Source organism: Taudactylus pleione, unplaced genomic scaffold, assembly GCF_031769625.1.
Source record: "Taudactylus pleione unplaced genomic scaffold, aTauple2 ptg000199l, whole genome shotgun sequence".
In the NCBI taxonomy this organism is placed as follows: domain Eukaryota; kingdom Metazoa; phylum Chordata; class Amphibia; order Anura; family Myobatrachidae; genus Taudactylus; species Taudactylus pleione.
In genome coordinates, this window is record NW_028284601.1 from 2,874,555 (window position 1) to 2,896,993 (window position 22,439).

The 22,439-nt window shown below is 49.6% G+C and overlaps 1 protein-coding gene across 1 annotated transcript in view; it reads left to right on the top strand.

The window, feature by feature from the left end:
* SARS2 (seryl-tRNA synthetase 2, mitochondrial) overlaps positions 1–17,080 on the top strand; it is a 38,775-nt gene extending 21,695 nt beyond the window's left edge. Inside the window, exons 11-16 of the mRNA XM_088477026.1 lie at positions 7,096–7,183; positions 7,260–7,372; positions 7,961–8,054; positions 8,257–8,349; positions 8,714–8,779; positions 16,640–17,080. Coding sequence (XP_088333152.1) covers positions 7,096–7,183; positions 7,260–7,372; positions 7,961–8,054; positions 8,257–8,349; positions 8,714–8,779; positions 16,640–16,768 — 583 coding nt within the window. The 3' untranslated portion in view covers positions 16,769–17,080. The remainder of the gene's footprint in view (positions 1–7,095; positions 7,184–7,259; positions 7,373–7,960; positions 8,055–8,256; positions 8,350–8,713; positions 8,780–16,639) is intronic.
* Positions 17,081–22,439: the final 5,359 nt, after the last annotated feature.

A 22,439-nucleotide genomic window follows, 5' to 3' on the forward strand; every position in this document is an offset into this window, starting at 1 on the left:
AGACCAAGGGGTTTTATAAAATCAGCCAGCCCCCAAAAATAAGTTTCTATGTCACCACATATCACAGCAATAAGGATTCTTCCTTTTCTGGGGAATGTACTAATCTTAAGGGTCTATTCACTAATCTTTCTCCATTTGATCTTTCTCCAAGGCTAAGTCCCAGCCAATCAGCTCCTAACTGCCATGTTGCGGGCTGTGTTTGAAAAATTACAGTTAGGAACTGATTGGCTGGGACTTATCTTTCTCCATTTTATCCCTCACCAAGGCTTAGTGAATAGACACCTTAATTACCGGGGCACCTGTTCCAATAAGAGCCCGTCCTGGCGATCAGTAAGAAGCAGAGTGATCGCATTAAGTGATCACTTCCAGCTTTCGGACGCATCGCGAGCCTCTCCAGCTACGCATGCTGAATGCGAAGAAGACGCGATGCACAACAGGATCTCCTCCAGCCGCCAGAGAGGGATCACTAGATCCCACTGAAGGTAACAGGCTAACACTACACTTCTCGAATGTGGTTACAAAGCCTCCCCCCTACTACGGCTGCTATGCGTGCTATCGGCTGGAGCGCAGGAGATATCTCTATGCTCAACTTACTAATTACATACTAGCAACGTTTATTCTGCCATTAATCATGCGGGAACAGCAGCATGATAAATAGGCCCCCAAATGCTAAGTTTCCATCTGATCCCCCTCCCTTTTCAGATAACTCGTTAGAGCTCTATGCACCTCATTGTGATTCTAGGGAATGGGATTGTTATGCCGGTGGCTGTTTCGCCGCTGGTTCAAATCCCGGCAGGACGGAATCCCGACAGCGTAGCTAAGCAACCCTAACCCTCCCCTCTTCCTCCGCCCTCTCCTAACCCTCACCCTCCCTTAAGGGGGCCTAACCCTAGCCTCCCCCTGTTAGTGATTACCCCCCCCCCCCCCCCGCTCCCTAAATGCACCCCGGCGTCGGGATTATGACAGGCGTCGGTATCTCGACGCCTGTCATGAATCCCTAGCCGGCATTCTGCCGCCCGGATTTGGTCACATAACTACATCCTGATTCTAGACCTGCTGACCATTCATCATAACCCAGCTATCTTAGTGTTCAGAGATGGTAACCTTGAATCTTCAGATTTCTACTTCAGGGTCCATAGGGGGTCCACAGGGTTGACCTTGGGGTATAGGTTGGGAACCAAATCCGGGCACCACGCAGTTAAAGCTTTTAGCTCCCAGGATGCACTGGGTCCACTCTCCCTATAACCCCACCCCCAAGTCAGAGGCACCTCAGTTTCAGTTGGTGCCCGGCCGGAGTCGGGTCACCGTTAGCGCAGGGGGAGCTGATTAGCAGCCCCTAAGCTTATTTTATTTTTTTAGGGACAAAGTTTTTTCCATGGACTTTGGACTCTTCAGAGCGGCAGCGTCGGACTGTCCATAGGACGTCTAAGCTGCTGCTCCGTCACCCCGCTGGCGCTGAGACGCCAGTACAGATCTGGGGATCTCAGCGGGACCCCAGAGTCTGTACTAGCCGGACTCTGTGGGTGCCCAGGACTGCTGCCGGATCCACGGGGAGCAGGTAAGGTCGCGGATCACCGCTTGCGGTGATCCGCGCATTTCAAATGCAGTCCTGTGCCTCCGGTCTCAGGGGACAGACCGGAGGCGCCGGCAGTGGCGGCGGGCCCCCCATACCCCGTGTGTCCACTAGACCACCAGGGACTTAACGATCGGTGCAGGGAGCCGGCGTCCCGGGGGTTAATAGCCGGCCAGGGGAGGCAGCCTTCCCTGTTACAGCGGCTCCTCCCCTCAGCTCAGCGCGCCTTTCAGTATCCATAGTCTGGCGTCGCTGAGCTGCTTCCTCCGCGGGCCACGCTTCCTCTGAGGTCTCCAGCGGCCATTTTATCTCTGTGGTGCAGCAGAAATCTCTCAGGATGGCAGTTGGTCCAGTCCCCCTGCGTACCTCACCATCAGGTCAGTGTACACAGCGCTGTAGCCTTCCCAGACACTGAATCTGGGCAGTTGAATGCAGTGTAATAGTGCAGTATATTATATGACATGTTTATGTATATATGTATATATCTGCATTGTATGTGACTTGTGCTAGTGCTGACTGTACTTTATTCTCTCACCTGTCAGTGTATATCTATCCCTTTTCTTTATCTGCCCTAATACAGCTGTACTTAGGGTGGTTCTGAGACCTCACATTTATATACTTGTTAATATTTGTGTGGTTTGTCACATACTGTTGCGTGCTGCACGTTGCCATATTTTAGATGGAACTGTGTGTTGCATACGCTGAAAATGGGTCCCTGCAGCAAATTTTTGGCATCAGTCAGGACCAGTATAGCGCTGCTTAATATTTCCACCAAGATTGGTCAGATATGTCTGACCAGGAGATAGAGCGTTATACTGCACCCATTTTTACTATCCTGCAAGTCATGTGCTGCAGGTGTTAGTGCGGAGGATTTGACTCATAAAGGGCTCTGTATGTGGCGTCATCTGGTGCTGGCCTCTTTCACGACCCCCTTGGGCGGTTTGTTTTCTCGGGATCCTCTCAATTGCGGATCGCCGGGCGGGCCCCATTGTTGTACCTCACTTGGGGTTACTTCACCATACTGCCCTTTTCATCTCAGGGTATCTCGCAGCTTCTTGCACTCTTCCCCTGTGACACAGACTACCGCTCCCTGCAGGGGTTTTTCGCAGTATATGAATTCCCCCTGGTGCCACAATAGTCTGTCATTCCCCTTGCAGGGATTGCCACAACAGCCACCCTGGGTGGATGTCGTTTTCTACGAAACGCTAATTGGCGTGGTTGACGCCCTGTGGTTACTTCCCAGTTGGCTCTGCCGTGAACTGGGTACTGTTCGGGGCTCTTTCCCTCTTACACGGGGGGAAGCCTATTTCAGGTATTATTATCCCTGCTTTAGGGCTGGTAGCAGGTCCATTCTGGTTAGAGTGAATGTTGACCTGCACCTGTATCATACACCCTCAGTATTGCGTGCCTTCGGGTTCCCTGTTGCTGACTAGCGGGTGGATCGCATAGCGGGACTCTGGCTGTTGCCAGATAGGAGGTGTTACAACAGTGTTTGGCCTCCTGTCCCAAATTCCCTGAGGGTCATCACGAGCCCCTCCTGGGGTGGATGGGCGTGTTACTCGTCTGATTACAGACGTTACTACGCCTCCCATTCCTGCGTGGTCGGATTCTTTGGATCCGTAGGTGGTAACTCTGCCTGAAATCAGTATACTTGCTTTCAGGAGTTGTTACCCATCCTACCATGGCTATAGCATGGTTGGTTAATACTATTGCATATTGGGTTGATGCATTTGTAACGTTTTTTCCCCTCCAACACGTCGGGGGTTCAAATGTATTTGGTCGCTCACGTAATATATGCAGTTGTCATAGGTGGAAATGCCTATATTGGATACCAGTCTCCTAACTTTCAGAGTTCCGGCTGCGACTGTATCCTCCGTAATACCCTATGGCTGCGCTCTGGGAATGCAGAGGTGCAGATACCATCTTTAGGGTTGATATTGTTTGGTCCTGACCTTGACAAGATTGTAGTAACATTGGCAGTATTACTAACGACAAGTTTACCGCTTTCAGCTATGCCCACTACAAGGCCTCAGACTAAGTCTGTTAAGTCTTTTTTGTCCTCTGGGTCAGCCTAAAGGTCTGTTTCTTCGTAGACTGTCGGCATCTACAAGGGCCGACATATCCAGTACCGAGCAGGCCTGGACTGCCAGCCGATCCTGCTTCTGAACCTACGGATATCTCTTCAGCCTGACGGGACAGGCCTACAACTGGGAGATACCGATTTTCTCAGTTCGCCCGGTACTAGTGTCAAGTTGCCGCGGCTACGTGGGTAGGAGGGTACGCCCTCTTTGCTCAGGCGGCCTCTTTACAAGGGCCTTACAGATCCAGAAAGCTATGCAGTTGTTGCGGTAAGCGGAGCTAATTAGGCCATCCCCACTATCTCAGTGAGGGACTGGTTGTTCTGCTTTCTTTCTGGTGCGGTGGCTGAATGGTCCTCTTTGGCCTATTCTCTGTCTCAATTCCCTGAACCAGTTCCTAAAGCTACCTGGGCTCAGGAGGAAATCCCTATGCTCCATCATACGATGTTTGGAACCTGGGGACTTTATGGTATCACTGGATATACAGGACGCGTGCCTACGGGTACTTACAGAGACCTTTCCTCAGCATGGGCTGAGGTTTGCTGTATCACAGCAACACTTACAATTTTTCGGGCTCTGCCTGTTGGGACTGTCCTCAGCCCCACAGGGGTTTACCAGCGTTTTGGATTTTCTGACAGTTCTTCTGTTCAGTATATCCCAATGCTCCTGTACCTGGACGGCCTCCTGCTCTTAGCGGGATCACCGGGGTACTTTACGGCCAGGTCAGGATGACTGTGGCTTCTTCAGGGTGCAGACGTTTAATCAACGGGGAAAAAGTCCTCCCTGCATCCCTCTCTGGGTATTCTTCATCTAGGATCCCTGCTGGATTCTCAGAATCTGAGAATTCTTCTGGCGTAAGACGGAATCTCCACTCTTCCATTAGGAGTACATGGTTGTCTGCGCAGTCGACAGATGTCTTTACACTCTGGGATGCATGGTGGAATGGGCTCAGTTCCATTCCAGGCCTTTCCATAATTGGCTCATCTCCAGATGGAACGAGTTTTTTCTGTCGGATAACTGTTCAAACGATGATGCTCTCTCCGGAGGCAAGTCGGTCCCTGTCCGGGTGGCTATGGCCATCTCGTCCAGGGTTTTCTTTGCTATGGACAGAATCCTTTTCAGTGCAGTTGGATGTCTGTCGATTCCACCCTGTCAATTAACTTACTCTGGCATAACTCTGGTTTCCCGGTGAACCTGAAAAGGTTCAGTCCGACAGGGTCAGGACAGTGGCTTCCTTTTTAGCAACACTGTTCGTTGGGTGGCAATGACAGGTATGTCACATATTCGGACATAGTCCGAGGGTCTCCTCCCGACCATCTCGGCAGCGTTCATTTCAGGAGCTCTCCATTGGGAAGCGGGAGTCCTCAGCCGTCACGACGTGCATCCCGGGGACTAGTCTCTTCCCCAAGAGAGGTTTCATCTCCTGGTGAGCAGGGGGGGCCCCCCTGAGGTGACCCTCATGGCCTTCTGACTTTATCACACTATGGTGTTACAGTCCAGCTCTGGGGATTCTGAAGCAACCTTCAGCGACTCTTTGTCGGTGAAGTGGTCCTTCCACTTTGTGTACCTGTGTTCTCCGGTCTCCCTTCTTCCTCGAGGTCTTTGGAAGTGTTTTCAATCGAGACGGAGATGCTTTCCTGCTGGTGGCTCCTGATTGCCCCAGATGTCAGGGGTACTTGGATCTTCGGAGTCTCTACATCGATACTCCATCCCTGATGCTTCACTGCCCGGACCTGTTGTCTCAGGGTCCTTGGTTTTGCCTTGGACCTGGGTCGTTTGTCTTTGACTGTGTCCTTACAGTGGTCTTACAGCTTCCCTGGCTTTGTCATCGTTGGAATGATTAGAGCACATGGATCAGCTTTTGCTGGGACCTACCACAAACTGTGGCAGCCATAAATCTTATGGTATTGTACCTGTCGATACAATCCTCCGGTGTCCAGGATTTCCAGATATTCTGGCATTCCTTCCGGCTGGCTTGGGTTTCACACTTGGCCTGGTCTTCCTGACAGTGCGGATCTCTACACTGTCAGTATGGTTAAGATATGGAATTGCTCCACTCTGGTATCCAGTTCATCCTTTGGAGTGTTTTCTTGATTATGCCTCCATTTGTCCTCCCTAGGGACTCCTTGGGAGTAAGTAGTGGTTCTTCGTTACCTCCGGGGACAGTCAATGGAACCGCTGGTTGTGATAGCCATTACATGGTCTATTGCTTAGGCTCTCTCTTTCTCTCAGGGTGTTTATATCAACCAGGAGAGTGTCTGAATTGGGAGCGTTCTCATGTGGCTCCCTCTTCTGGAGGGCATCATGTCAGGGTGTGAGTTGCTCTCGCCCTGTGTTTCTTCTTAGTGGTTTTCAGGTTCCATATTATTCTGGAACTTATGGTACGGCCATTCTGTCCCCAGTCCTCTCGGCTGGTGTGGCCTCATTGACTGTGGTCTGGCCTCTTTGGATTTATGTGATCCGTTCAGGTTCCTTACGGAAATCGGACTCCTTATTGGTGGTCTGAGATTTCTGGTTTTCACAGGAAAGGATGGCCGGCCTATAACCAAATGTTGGCTGGATGGCCTCGTAGGTCTTCCTCAGGGGCCTACCCATGGGTAGGCCTTCCTGTTGTTGATGCTTGTTTTTTCTCGGGCCATGTGACCCTCGTGTGCGGCTCGCTGTGGCGCCTCGGCTGTTTTGCCTTACTAGGTGGCCACGTGGTCTTCTGTCCACACCTTTTTAAGGTTCTAGGCATTGGTTTCCTTTGCCTCTCAGGATGCTTCCTTTTTGGCGACGGATTCTCCTCTCAGCACAGGAGCGTCCCCACCCTTGGTTGAACTGCTTTGGGACATCCCCAAGGTCAACCCTGTGGACCCCCTATGGACCCTGAAGTAGAAAACAAGAGATATGGTAAGAACTTACCTTTGTTATCTCTGTTTCTACGAAGTCCATAGGGTCCACAGGGCGCCCGCCCTGACGCACCTGGCTTCATATGGGCTGTGTGGCTGGTCACCGGTTTTCCGTCTCCCATTTCTGTGAGTATGGTTATTGAGTGTTCCAGTTTTCTCTCTCTTTTTCTCTCCTCCTCCGGCCTTTGGCTACTTACAAACTGAGGTGCCTCTGGCTTGGGGGTGGGGTTATAGGGAGAGTGGACCCAGTGCATCCTGGGAGCTAAAAGCTTTAACTGCGTGGTGCCCGGATTTGGTTCCCAACCTATACCCCAAGGTCAACCCTGTGGACCCTATGGACTTTGTAGAAACAGAGATAACAAAGGTAAGTTCTTACCATATCTCTTGTTATTCCCAAATGTTTGTAGATGTACACGATCCTGCCCCCCGCTATAGTTCTACCCCACCCTTCCTCTCTACATGCAGGAACAGACACTGCCATTACACTGCTTCCCCCTGTTTGCTATGGTCCTGTACGCTGAGAGTTGTATTGATGACTTTTATTATGTAACAGGACTGTTTGCTGCAGCACCTGTTACAGGGCAGAGACTGAGACAGGGCGCGAGACGTGGGGGCTCTATCGAGTGCACCATTTTACCAAGGTCAGTCCTCCGCGAGGCGTGTTATGCCGCAGCCCTGACTGCTGAATATTGGTCACAACTCTCCTTTCCTCCTCAGGTTGAGATGTTCGGGGTCTCCGCTAACGAGAGGGGGAATGAAAGCCAGGAGTTGTTGGATGAATTCCTGCAAATCCAGAAAGAGATTTTCTCTGATCTCGGCTTACACTTCAAGTGAGTAACCTACGTATTCATGATCTTCTCGTAGTACAGAGAATATCTGTATATCTAGTACTCTGCGCTTTATCATCTGTCCTAGCAAATATTTCTGCAACTGCCTGATGGATTCATTAGTTCTGTCTTTGTATAGTTGGGGGTATATTTACTAAAGACTGATATTTTTATTTTATTTTTTTTCAAAGCCTTTTTAGGGCTGGTATTAAATGGGCAATACTTCTACACGCAAAACAAGCCTGATTTTGTGTGTATTACTATTGCCCTTTTAAATCCAGCTCTCAGACGTTTTGCAAAACTAATCTTTATTAAATGTACACCTTGGTCTCTTTACAGCTGTCTAAGTGATTGGGACCATGTATTCATTTGCTTATGTACTGAATACGCCTCCTTTGACTTTCTTATAGACATCTGCCTGTGCATTACAAGGAGTGTCTTTGTAGTCCAGTGGATTGAATAGTTTTGTCTTTGTAAATCTTTATAACTGTGTGCACCTGTCCCTGCGCGGTATATATCCTCCCCTAGAATTGTATCTGACAGTCTGCCGGCATTTGCTATTCTGATGGTCTTTTTATATCTCTGTGCCAGGGTTCTAGAGATGCCATCTCAGGAACTAGGGCTGCCAGCCTACAGGAAGTATGACATAGAGGCTTGGATGCCAGGACGAGGGAAATACGGAGAGGTACGTATTAGAGGATGTGCTCTAGCTACAAGGATTGCTGTGTGCATGCATGTGATATTATAATGTGATATATTTTCATGACTGTGTGTAGTAACTGAGCAGTGTAAGCAGGGGCGCTGAATCACGGCCTTAGTTATATTAAATACAAGGGATGTTTTCATTGGCATTCACTTCATGCTAACGTTAGTTTCTCCTCCCCAAGGTTTCCAGTGCATCAAACTGCACCGACTACCAAAGCCGTAGGCTGAACATCATGTACCAGAGACCTGGCGGGGAGCTGCGTCACGCCCACACAGTGCGTATACACCATGTGTTTTCTGGATAATCTCGCACTAATCAGGCCTGCATGTATAATGTATACATAAATACTAATTTGGCGAGTGCAGGCTTTTTAAAAAATGTTTATTTTTATTTTAAAGAGACAGTCAGTATTATCTAGGTAATCAGTAGACCCAGGACACAACCTGGTCTCTAACACGCTTCCCTTCTGTCCATTTCATCGGGTTGTAAGTTTCTCTGACCTGCCCTGCCATTCCCCAGTTATTGCTAATATTCCTATATTTCCATGGTGATTTTCCACGTATACAGTACAGATTAGTCACTTGCTACTAGGTGATGCGATTTAAAGCGTTCATACTAAATGGTCTTTATTCTTGCAGGTTAATGGTACAGCTTGCGCTGTCCCACGACTTATCATTGCCATTCTGGAGTCCAACCAGTTAAAGGTGAATGTTTTTAGTAGGATTTTAACCTTCCTTTGTCTTTTTGTTTTATTGTGTCTGTCCAAAAACAACTATGTGTTTTCCTCACCTGTTTTTTTGCTTTACCGCTTGATCTCGCCTTATTTCCCCCATGCTTCACCACCTGAGCTCTCCTCATCCCCCTCCATGCTACACCACCTGAGCTCTCCTCATCCCCCTCCATGCTACACCACCTGAGCTCTCCTCATCCCCCTCCATGCTTCACCACCTGAGCTCTCCTTATCCCCCTCCATGCTTCACCACCTGAGCTCTCCTCATCCCCCTCCATGCTTCACCACCTGAGCTCTCCTCATCCACCTCCATGCTTCACCACCTGAGCTCTCCTCATCCACCTCCATGCTTCACCACCAGAGCTCTCCTCATCCACCTCCATGCTTCACCACCAGAGCTCTCCTCATCCCCCTCCATGCTTCACCACCTGAGCTCTTCTCATCCCCCTCCATGCTTCACCACCTGAGCTCTCCTCATCCCCCTCCATGCTTCACCACCTGAGCTCTCCTCATCCCCCTCCATGCTTCACCACCTGAGCTCTCCTCATCCACCTCCATGCTTCACCACCAGAGCTCTCCTCATCCACCTCCATGCTTCACCACCTGAGCTCTTCTCATCCCCCTCCATGCTTCACCACCTGAGCTCTCCTCATCCCCCTCCATGCTTTTACTACCAGAGCTCTCCTCATCCCCCTCCTTGCTTTTACTACCGGAATCGGTATGAAATTCCCGGCAGCGGCAGGCCGACATCAGCAGAGATCCCGGCAGCGGAAGTCCGACAGCGCTGGAAATCCCGATCGTGGATAGGTGAGTATCTACTAACCTAACCCCCCTAACCCTCCTTAGGGGTGCCTAACTCTAACCTCCCCCCAAAGTGCCTAACCACCCCCTTCCGCGCTGCCTAAACCTAAGTCCCCCCGGGGGGGTGCCTAACCCTCCCTCCCCCTAGCTTAACCCTAACCCTCCTGTGGGGGGTGCCTAACCCTCCCTCCCCCAAGCCTAACCCAAACCTTCCTGTGGGGGGTGCCTAACCCTCCCTCCCCCTAGCCTAACCCAAACCCTCCTGTGGGGGGTGCCTAACCCTAAGTCCCCCCCCCCCCGGGAGCCCTAAACCTAACCCTCGCGGCTGTCCGCTCGCGGCCGCCCGGCATCACTACGATCGGGAAGCCGGTCTCCCGGCGTCAGGGAAATGCCGGGCGTCTACATCTAGATGCCCGGCATTTCACCCTTGCCGGGATATGACAGTCGGGAAGCCGGCTGCCGGTATTTAGGCAGTCGGCTTCCCGATTGCATACCCCGGAGCCCTCCTCATCCCCCTCCTTGCTGTGCTTAACTGATTTTGCTTCATCCTTCTGCATGCTTCACCACCAGAGCTATTCTCATCCCCCTCATTGCTTTACTACCTGATCTCGCCTCATCCACTGTCTTTGCTTTTACCACCCCAGCTGCTCTCATCCCCTTCTTGCTTTTGTTGCCTGAGCTCTCCTTCCCCCTCCCCCTTCCCCCTCCCCCTTCCCCTCCTGATTTACCACATGAGCTGTCCTCATCCCACCCTTGCTTTAACAAGCTGAGCTTTCCTTTAACCTTCCTTGCTCTCCCACCTGAGCTTTCATCATCCCCCGTCCTTGTTTAACACCTGAAGTCTCCCCACCCCTTCTTTGTTATAACGCTCTCTGCCTCTTCCCCTGGGATTACTGTTTGAGCACTTCCCTGCTTCCTTCCCCATATACAGTGTCTCATCCCCCCCCCCTCTCGCTTGTAGCCTGAACCCCCTATCCTACTTCCTGTCTGAGCTCTCCCATGTTATCTGCCTGAACTCTCCCTGATTCTGCGTCCTGCCTGAGCTCCCCCACACCCCTGCATACTGCCTGAGCTCCCCTACCATTTCAATCTCTAGTCTAACGAATTCACTTTCTACTGTAGGCTCCATAGGGTATCCACCGGTACCTTGGGGTATAGGTGATGACGTCAGGCATCGGGCACCATAGAGTTAAGTTTTTTTCATCCTCCCAGGATGCACTAGGGTCCCTCTCCTATACCCCGCCCCCGAGCCTCAAGCACTCAGTTTTCGTTGGGGCCTGGCCCGGAGTCGAATGCACCTGTATCAGAGGGGGTCTGTTAAGGCCCCTGAAGTTTTTTTCGGGCAGCTGTGGTTGCACATTGAGTGTACAGCATGGACAGTCAGTACTGACATCCATGTTGTCTCTCCTCCACCCCGCCGGTACCAGAACGCCGTTACCGATCCGGGGATGCTGGTTGGTAACTGGGGTCACAGCTAGCGGTGACCCCGGTAACCAGGACTGTGGCCGGAACTACACGGGAAAGGTAAGCGACGGGGTCCCGCGGTGGGTCCCCGCTGGTCAACACAGTCCTGAGTCCCCAGGCAGGGGGCTCCCTGTTGACTGGCCGCAGCGTGGAGCCAGGTACTGATCCTGCGCTTCCATTACTCCCCTGGGATAACGGGCTGCGGTGGTGCAGAAACGTCTGGCGTCCTGGGGGTTAAATGCAGGCCAGGGGAGTGTGCCTTCCCTGCACAGCAGCCGGCGCCTCCCCCGCTGCACACGTCCTTTCCACCGCGGACTGGCTTATGTGTAGGTGCTCCTCCCCCGGGCCCGCCTCCTTTCTGCTCCCCGGCGGCCATTTTCTCTAACTTTGCAAGCGCTGCTGGACGCTGATAGCTGTGGCATCGTGGTCCCGGGTCCCCCCTGCATACCTCTCTTCCAGTGCAAGGTCTGTGTCTGCAGTGCTGTTTCCTACCAGGCTCTGTAGTCTGAGTAGTTGATCACAGCGCTGATAGTGCAGGGTCATTCTGCATTGTATGTGACTTAATGCTAGTACTGCTGTCTGTGCTTTCATTTTCATTTTAACTATCCCTATTCTTCTCTGCTAAAGCCCGTGCGGTGTTGCAGGGTGTTGTACAGTGAGGTAATAAGTGTTTTTGTGAGGTGTCACATACAGCTCATTTCACTCACTCATGTCTGACAGTGAACGTTATTTTCCTCTGCGGCCAAAGTGTACCATATGTCAAGTACCATTGGCGGAGGGTGATGGAAATTCTGAGGGGCTATGTGAGGCGTGTTTTTTTTTTTTTTTTTTTTTTTTTTTTTAATTTCACACCCGATTTCTGTCACTGCACCTGTGCAGGAGCCGCCCTGGGCTTGTTTTGCTAAGGCACTTACAACCCTTGTGGGCCAGCTAGCGATGCCCCCTGTGTTGCCCCAGATGGGATTTTCACAGCACTCAATGGTGTCGTCTCCCATACAGGGGTTCCCCAGACAGTTGGTGGTACACCAGAGTCTCCCACTCTCGCCCCCTTAGGTCGCTCAAGATCCGGCGTGGGTTTGTTTCCTATCCACTACGGTGCAACACCTGTCGGATGTTTTACAGGGGGAGTCATCATTGCGACCGCATAAGTGACACCTGCCGTCTCAGCCTGCACAGTATGATCAAGATGATGTGTCGACTGATGACTGTGAAATATTAAACCTTTCTGACCAGGAGACTTTCCGTACAAGAGAGGCGGAGTCTGAGTCTAAGGTATACATACCGGGCCTTATACGCGCAGTCTGTACGGCCCTTGTTATTGATGAGGACGATCCCCCCCCCCCCCCCCGTAACTAAATCGAAATAAGCCTTCTCCAAGGATATTAAGGGTTATTCTACTGTGTTTCCCCTATCTGGTCAGCTAGTGGACCATTTAGCGGAGGCGTGGAAAAATCCGGGTGAGCGGTACCAGCCTCAAAGACGTTTGGCCGTTGCATACCCTTTTGCGGATAATTATTTCTCAAAGTGGGAAACTCCTCCACAAGTGGACTCTCATGTCACACACCTTGTGAAGAGAGTGCTACATTCTCCATGCCCTCCATGTCTTTAAAGGATGCTACGGATCGCAAGGCTGAAATATGCCTGAAGTCCATTTATTCCCTTGCTGGGGGAGTGTCCAGACCGGCTATGGCCGTGTGCTGGGTGTCTAGAGCCATGGAGCACTGGGCTGATGGCTTGGAGGAGTCTCTGGACACTGACTCGTCACCTGACCAGGTGGAGTTAGTGGGTAATCTAAGAGACTCGGCTACATACATTAATGAGGCAGCCTTGGATATAGGTCTCCTTGCTTCAGGGATCTCCTCTGCAGCAGTGGCTGCTCGCCGTTCCTTATGCTTGCTTTCTTGGAAGGCGGATGCAGATTCCAAAAGGGGTTTGGAATGCTTGCCTTTTAATGGACAAGTCCTGTTTGGGCCTGACCTGGACAAAATTGTGGCTACTCTGGCGGCGGCCAAGTCTGCGTGTTTACCATCAGCTACGGTCCCATCAGGGTCGGGTTCGTCAGCCTTACCGAACCCAGGGTAAGTCCAAGGTACTGTCCTTTCCGAGACAGACAGGAGCCAAGAGAACTGCAAAGCCGAAGAAACAGGCCTGGAGTACCAGACGTACGGCTCCCAAGTCAGATAACAAGCCTTCAGCCTGACGGGGTGGGCCTCTCTTTGCGGGACCCCAAAGTGGGAGGCCGACTTCTTCAATTCGCCCAGTGTTGGCGTCTGACCACATCAGACACTTGGGTAAGAGAAGTAGTTTCTCAGGGGTACGCCCTCTCCTTCCGGCAGAGGCCTCCCAGACGGTTTTTCACTACAGGTCTTCAGTCCAATCAGGACAAGGCCCTGGAGTTCCAGAAGGTATTGCATTCTATGCTCCAGGCTGGGGTCATAGTGCCGGTTCCTTTGTCTCAGAGGGGATTGGGGTATTACTCCAATCTTTTTCTGGTACTGAAACCTAATGGGTCCTCCCGGCCAATACTCAACCTCAAATCCCTCAACAAATTTTTGAGGGTTCCCCAGTTCAGGATGGAGACCCTGCGTTCCATCATCTTAGCGATGGAGCCTGGGGATTTCATGGTGTCGCTGGATATTCAGGATGCTTACCTGCATATCCCTATTGTCTCAGCGCACCAGCGTTTCCTCAGGTTTGCAGTGGTCAACGACCATTTCCATTTTCAGGCTCTGCCTTTTGGTCTGGCCACAGCGCCTCTAGTGTTTACCAAAATTATGGCAGCTCACCTGTGGATGCAGGGGGTTTGCTTGTTACCCTATCTGGACAACCTCCTGTTGTTGGCGGAGTCTCCAGAGAAACTTCAGTGCCATCTGCAATTGACAGTCTCTGTGTTACAGAATCACGGCTGGCTGATAATTTGGAAGAAGTCCTCCCTTGTGCCATCACAGAGGATGCTCCATTTATGGGATCTGTTTGAACATCAGAGGATCTTTGTGACAGAGGAAAAGATCTCTGCGTTACAGGCAAAGGTTCGCATTTGCCTGCGGAGTCGCCTGATGTCTATTCACTCGGCAATGAGGATACTGGGTTCCATGGTGTCGATGTTCAACACTGTGGAGTTCGCCCAGTTCCACTCCAGATGGAATGGGTTGTCCCAGCGGATAAAGACACAGACAATGGTGCTTTCCCCGGAGGTACGTCTGTCTCTGGCCTGGTGGCTGCAGACGGCTCACCTGAACAGAGTGCGCCCCTTTTGGATTGGAGACTGGGTCCTTCTGACGACGGACGCCAGTCTCCGAGGCTGGGGAGCAGTGACTGTCTTCACTTCTTCCAGGGAAGGTGGAAGTCAGCAGAAGCTGCTCTTCCAATAAACATATTGGAACTTCGGGCAGTGTACAAGGCTCTCCAGCAAGCAAGACAGGTCCTGGACGGAAGACCCGTGCAGGTACAGTCAGACAAAGCCACCACGGTGGCTTACATATACCGCCAAGGAGGGACCCGCCGTCAGGAGGCTCTGACAGAGGTGTCTCGCATTCTAGCTTGGGCGGAAGGCAAGCTCACTGCAATATTGGCAGTGTTCATACCAGGAGTCCTCAACTGTGAAGCAGACTTTCTCAGCCGTCAAGATGTGCATCCAGCAGAGTGGTCTCTTCACCAGGAGGTGTTTCAGCTACTGGTGAACAGGTGGGACCTTCCAGAACTAGATCTCGTGGCCTCCTGACACAACAACAAACTACCGGTGTTCGGGTCAAGAACAAGAGACGCAAGGGCTTGTCTAGTGGACGCCCTGTCAGTCAGGTGGACCTTCCAGTATGTGTACCTCTTTCCTCCGTTCTCCCTTCTTCCTCGAGTGATAGGCAAATTCAAGCAAGAAGGCTGTACACTCCTGATGATAGCTCCAGCATGGCCCAGACAGCACTGGTACTCAGACCTTCGGAGTCTCTCGGTAGACACTCCAATGCTGCTGCCTCCACGTCCGAACCTGTTATCTCAGGGTCCTTGTCATCATCTGGACCTGGGTCGGCAGTCTTTGACGGTGTGGCTATTGAGACTGCCCTCTTGAGGTCCAGGGGTTTTTCCAGCTCTGTAATTAACACCATGCTAAGATCTCGGAAACCCTCATCTGCAAGAATTTACCATCGTGTGTGGCATACTTTCTTTAAGTGGTGTCGCCCTAGAGGCTATGCTCCTCAGGTGTTCAGGCTATCCAGAGTATTGGCTTTCCTACAGGCAGGCTTAGATCATGGTCTTCACCTTGCTACTTTGAAGGTGCAGGTATCTGCCCTGTCAGTATGGTTTCATCGTTGGATTGCTACGCTTCCTGATGTTTGCACCTTTATGCAAGGTGTGCTGCGCATTCAGCCTCCCTTTATTCCACCTGTGATGCCTGGGGATCTGGCTGTGGTCCTACGGGCTCTTCAAGGACCGCCATTTGAACCATTGGGCTCAGTGGATTTGAAATGGCTTACGATTAAGACTGTATTCCTTCTGGCCATTGCCTCGACCAGAAGGGTCTCTGAATTGGGGGGGCTCTCATGTCGACCTCCATTTCTCATTTTTCATAGAAACAGGGCTGTGCTTCGCACTTGTCCTGGTTTTTTCCCGAAGGTGGCATCTAGTTTCCATATCAACGAGGAAATTATTGTGCCGGCCTTTAATTTACCGGACCTTTCGGTTGGTGAGGCCACCTTATATGTGGTGCGGCCCTTAAAACTTTGTTGACTGCACTGCTTCTTTTAGGAAGTCTGACTCTTTGTTTGTCCTTTTATGGCTTCCGGAAGAAGGGTTGGCCTTCCACTAAGCAAACGTTGGCAGGATGGATTTGCCTGGCTATTTCTGAAGCTTATATTCATGCAGGCCTTCTTGTTACATCTTCTGTTAGGGCTCATTCCACTAGATCTGTGGGTCCTTCATGGGCAGCTAGACATGGCGCCTCAGCGGTTCAGCTTTGCAAGCCAGCCACCTGGTCATCTGTCCATACTTTCGTACGGTATTATGCATTTGATACCTTCGCCTCTCAGGATGCTTCCTTTGGGCGACGGATTCTCCTTTCAGCACAGGAGTATCCCCACCCTTAAAGGATACTGCTTTGGGACATCCCCAAGGTATCCTGTGGATACCCTATGGACCCTGCAGTAGAAAATAAGAGATATGGTAAGAACTTACCCTTGTTATCTCCTATTTCTACGAAGTCCATACGGTTCCACAGGACTCCCGCCCTGTCGCACCTGTACTGCAGATGGGCTTTGTTTTGGTCAGCGGTTTTTCAATCTCCTTCTGGTGAGAATGTGATTTCTTGTGTGTGTTCTAGACTTTCTTCTATCTCTTTTCTCCTCCTCCGGCCTATGACTTGTAACGTAACTGAGTGCCTGAGGCTCGGGGGTGGGGTATAGGAGAGCGACCCTAGTGCATCCTGGGAGGATGAAAAACTTAACTCTGTGGTGCCCCCGATGCCTGACGTCATCACCTATACCCCCAAGGTATCCTGTGGAACCCTATGGACGTCGTAGAAATAGAGATAACAAGGGTAAGTTCTTACCATATTTCTTATTTTTATATCTTCATTTAGGATGGCAGAGTACTTATTCCTAAGGTATTGCAGCCTCTCATGAACACTGACATCATAGGAAAGCCATCCTACACTCCACAGAAATACATTGGACCCAATCAGAGGAAATATGAAAGAAAGATAACATGACCTGGTTGTTGGAAGGAGCACGAACAAAATATCAGGATGTGCAATGGACAGAGGTGGAGTCCTCATCCTGGATAATAGAGACAGTGGTGGGATCCTCATCCTGGATGATAGAGGCAGTGGTGGGATCCTCATCCTGGATAATGGAGACAGTGGTGGTATCCTCATCCTGTACAATAGAGGCTGCGGTGGGATCCTCGTCCTGGATAATAGAGGCAGTGGTGGAATCCATGATGAGCTCTGTTAATCTGCTGGTGAAGGATGGCCCCAGATGTATATCATATTTTGTAAATAAACTTCTTAATGACAAGTTGAGATTTATTTTGGTGCAGTTTTGTTGCATGTTAGCAGAAGTGTTTTATAGTGGGTTTGATAAAATGCAGGCAACCAATGTGGGGACTGACAGAAGCAGCAGTAGAGTTAGGACACACCCCTCCCAAATCCAAATCTCCACCTGCAGTGCAACATGGTATTACCAAGCCAAGGTGCAAAGTTACTCTTATTTTTTCTTTGCTCCCAAATCTGAATAAGCCCCATAATCTTTATTTGTGGGATCAAATGAGAAGGAGCCAGAGGGAGCAGGGAATGAATCTGCGTACGTTGGTGGTTGGGGCAGACAACAGGATACCTTTCTTTTGCTACCAGTTCATATGAACCTTTCCGAGAGTTTGATGCGAGAGGCTTGAGAAGAACATTAAATGTATCAAAAGGGCACCTTGGGGTCTGCGTGGAGATGAGAGATTGGAAGTATGTTTGGCTGTATCCCAAGCAATTTCCATAACGGTGGTAGACCTCAGTATATTTCAGTAAGCCATTGTCCTTGTACTTTGCAAAGAAATGTTTTGAAGACCTCTTATTTATTAGTAATATAGCTCACACATATTCCAAAGTATATTCGGTCATTCATATCAGTCCCTGCCCGTCTGGTTATTTTTTGTTGGAAGCCCATTAACCTATTAGTATAGTTTTAGATTGGGGGGGGGGGGGGGGGGGGGTGAGGCCGGAGTACCTGGAGGAAACCCACAAAAGCTTGGGGAGAATATACCAACTCCACACAATTAAAGCCGTAGGGGAAACTGAACCGAAGACCTCAGTGCTGTGAGGCAGTAATACTAACCATTACACCAACCTTGCTGCCCAATCGTTTTCCTTCCTGTGAGTATAATAGTAGCTGGAACCACTTGGTCAAGGGCCATATTTAGAATTTGGTGTCGTGTGGTACTGTCAGATCAGGAGAGGAGAATGGAAATATTAAAGCTGGGTACACACTGGCCGATCAACTGATCGGCCAATATATCTGCTGGCCATCGGTCAGCGTGTACAGACTAATTGTCCTGTGAATAGACGTCGTTCAGACCTATCGCATTGGCTGTGCTGCACAGCTGAAGGACAAATATGTCAGCCGATCGTGCAAGATGCTGGTCGTTCAGTGTAGATAGATCTGTTTAGTGTGTACCCACCTTTAGGGCAGCAGTTGTTGCAAGAGGTGGAGAGTTGTTAATTGATAGAAGTGACAATTAGGAGGCTTGCAGGTGATAAGTGATGATCTGGAGGAGGAATGTGTGCTGAAGAAATCTACCTTGTAGTGTAGAAAATACAGTATTAAGACATAAGGATAGCTAATGTGCACAGCAGTCAGTCCAAATGCAAGTGCTCGTTCCAGCCTTTCCCTTGTGTACTATCATGCGCCGGAATGTGTCAGCCCTGAGATGCTCCCTTTGCATGGCGTAACTCCGCCAGTGGTTCTAGACTGTCCACCATCGACACTTGCACCTGTATACGGCAGGTTCAGTGTTTCTGCCTGAATCCTGTCTCTGTGGTAGCGGCTATGGGCGGAATTCAATTGTTTCTTGCCCCCTTCGCGCCCGAAGGAGCTATTCAACTGTTGCTCCTGTCATTCGCGATCAGCTGCTAGTGCTCCATTTCAGCTCGCAGCCCCAGGGGGCTGCAAGCTGAAATGGGCAAAAAGTGACCTGTTTGGGCGCCCAAACAGCACTTTTCACGATCGCGCCCAGCACTTTGGTCGGGGGAAGACTATGTGGCTGAACCCGACCACTTTGGGCGCGATCAGGGTGAAAAAAAGGAACAATTGAATAGCGGACCGCGATCTCCCATCACTTTAGATGGGAGATCCACACCGCGAAAACAATTGAATACCGCCTTATGCGTCCGAGAAAACAGCGCTTTTTGCATTCACTTCATGCCACCACCCAGCAACACCCATGGTATTGTCTCTGCCTTTCTATGCTCACATTGACGCATGTGCAGAAGGGTTTCCAGGACAATTTATGCATGCACAGAAGCTTCTCAAATGCAAACCTTGGTGTGGTGCGCAGTTTGTATCCAGTATGTACTACAGAAAGAGGAAACCTGATGGGACATTTGGAAAGACTGAATGCGTAACGTGCTAAAAAGTGGTTCTCCATCCCCTACCTCGTCTGCTTCCAAACAGGAGGGTGTGGGTGAATTAGAAACCACTATGAAAGGGCTGATTGTGTAATAATTTTCATTATTGCCGGAAGGTTGATGATTGAGAGGAAAAGGAGGTCAGCTTGTTACAAACAGAGGTCGTGATTCAGAGGCTTCAAAATTTAAGTGGATTTCCGCCCGTATTTGAGTCTTCACATCTACGTGGATGCACTACCCCTACGCATCAGCTTCTGAGAGCAGCCATTATATTTATCATTGGAGAAGGTGCAGAAGATTCATCTGAAATTGACGCATCTTAGCGCATGTCTACCTCCTGAATGGACTGGAATTCCGTCTACCAGTGCCGTAACTTCGAGTTATGGTGCCCGGTGCTGGCACCACCCCCCCAGCTCATCACATCAGGCCACGGGGGGGTGGGGCCACAATAGAGCGGAACAACAGTGCTGCCCTAAGAATTCCCAGGATGCTCCAGGGAGGGGGTGGGGGGGTGTGTGTTAAGGCTGCAGTCTGCCGTTTGCAGCGTCCAGGGGACACTCCAGGCGGCACTGCTTCTGACTGCAGGGTGCTGTTCCAGCACTCTGCTAGCCAGATACAGGGATTGTGGATGGTTGGCAGTGCCACCCATAGAGTGGCTGCGCTCTGTGCTGTAGCAATGGTCGCCCATAGCTAGTTACGTCCCTGATGTCTACACGTCCACATCCAACTTAATGCTGTTACAGCCGTGTGAAATTTTTTAATTGTCGGAAGACAGATTTGACGTTTTGTAGACTTCTTTATTATGTTGAAACAATGTGTTTTGGAAATTGGGCGGAATAGGTGACCTGGATTTGGTGATGGATCTAGCTAACGACAATAGAAATAGACAAAAGAAAGATGATTGCATGAAGTCTTGTCTTTTTATTTCCTGTATACTGGTTGAGAATGTTGTAATTTGGGATTAAGGATTGGAAAAAATGTTCACGTGAGGGGAGCGGATTATTGATGAGAAATATAAAAACCTGATCGCACCATCATGTAGCATATAATTCAGTGCTAGGTCTCCTCCTAACAGAAATGACATTGTCCCTGGTGGGGGAGCTGACTTACTTGGACAAGTATCTCACTATTTGAGTTGTACTACACAGGTAGGTTAGAAGTGCAAGAATGTATTTTTCTTTCCCTTACAAACCTGAAAAATATGTATCCCTGTATTATATTTAATTTTGTGCAAATGTGCTTCCTTTTCTGAGTTGCCAACCCATGGGGTACGCCTACATACTGCTTTTTGAGGATAGCCGGTCCTGCTGCAGATGGTGGAAAGAGTAAAAAGGTCACTTGAAGGTCCAGCCGGCAGTCACTTCTGGTCCATCCCCTTCAATACTTTCTACTTTGCCATTTGTAGTCTATATTACTCAGGTTGAACTTCCTGTCTTTAATTAATGAACGTGAGGGGATATTGGGACTCTAGTGCATTGCACAAGTTTTAATGGCCTTGGTAAAAAAATGCCATTCCGTATAATATATTCTTGAAAACTACAAACTTTGGCACATTGATGGTATGAGCACCAATTATTACACCTCCGAAGAAATGTTCAACTAAAGTCCTGCTGTAGAGGGAAGAAGACTATGGGGTATATTTACTAAAGTGAGCGTGTTTAGAAGTGGAGATGTTACCCATAGCAACCGATAGGGATGTAGTTAGCGGATCGGCGGACTGCATGCCGCCGGTTGGGTTCCTGACTGTGGAAGCCCGACACTGGACTTAAGATAGGCGTGGAAATACCAACGCCTATCTTGATCCCGAAGCCGGAATACAGACAGATGCCAGCCCGAACAAGGTAAGTCAGGGATGTCTTAGCATTTAGATGCAGGGGGGGTGTTAGGTGTAGGCAGGGTTAGCGTTAGGTTTTTTTTTTTTGGGGGGGGGGAGGGGAGGTTAGGTTTATGAACTAAAGGGGAGGGTTAGGCTACAAGAAGGTAGGGTGAAGGGGAGGAGGGTAAAGTATATTTACCCGACTGCTGTCTGTATTACATACCCATTCCCAACCAATGAGATTCCACTTTACATTTAACTAGCACCTTCTAGAAAATAATAGCTAGAATCTGATTGGTTGCAATGGGCAATATCTCCACTTCTAAAAACTCTCACTTTAGTAAATTTATCCCTATGAATCCCTCACTATACAGAGATCTCCCTTTTGAATGCAAATTCTTTACAATCTCTTGTCCAGCAGATATCCTCAGATATCTTGTCCAGCAAACCAAATGACTTAATTTTTGCATGTACCATACGTGGCTGAATGGTGAGATGAATGCGCCTACCCAGCATTCAGCAAATAACCACCCCAACCTGCCCGGAACCTTCTAACAGGTGCCCAAACTCATGCAGTAAAAACAGATGTCCTTGTGCAGAATATAGACCTAGGATGTATAGAAACATAATTTGCAATATTACAACTTCAGAACTGACCATTAAGTCCATAATATGACTCTGTAACCAACTGTATGTGGGAGACAGCAAGGCGTTCCTGATAACACACTGATGCCATGGCTCCAGGCAGTTTTCCATCGTCACCCAGGTGGCAGGCAGGAGCCCCTGCAGCTAGCATTTCACAGACAAAGACCGACACAATAGAGAGGGGGACACCTGCCAGGGATCTGTCGGGGACAATAGCAGGAGGAAGATGGAACGGTGACTGTACAGTAACTGTGTGTCTGCTGCAAACACCAAACAATAATTCATCTTTTCCTGTTCTCGTGTCACACACCACATCTGCGTAATTACTTCTGCATGACAACATTTATGTTGTGTATAGAAATATCTTCTTGTCTCTTAATTGAAGATGTTCTGAGACCCTTAAAACATAATAATAATTAAATGTGGTTAAACGTAGCCTCAACAGTGCGCGTTTCACTCCTGCACTATTTCCCTAACAAATCACTTAAAAAATAAATAAACCCAGGAACTTGGGAGTTTGATAATGGCCAACTTCATCCATATTCATAGACCATTCTACAGCACTCTCCCTGCTTCTATCATATACTTGCGTACAGTCGCAGTGCGCCCGCTGAGATAATTGATACACGCAAGTATGAGAATGCACAGTCATACGCAGTTTGATCACACCTACGCTTACAACCAGAAAGGCAGTATGTAGTATTGAAGGGGGTTTAAGAAGGGCATATTCACAAATTTGCGTCTTATTCAGACCAGCACGTCATCAAATATAACTCTTTATTACAAGCCCTATCTTTTGCACCTAGT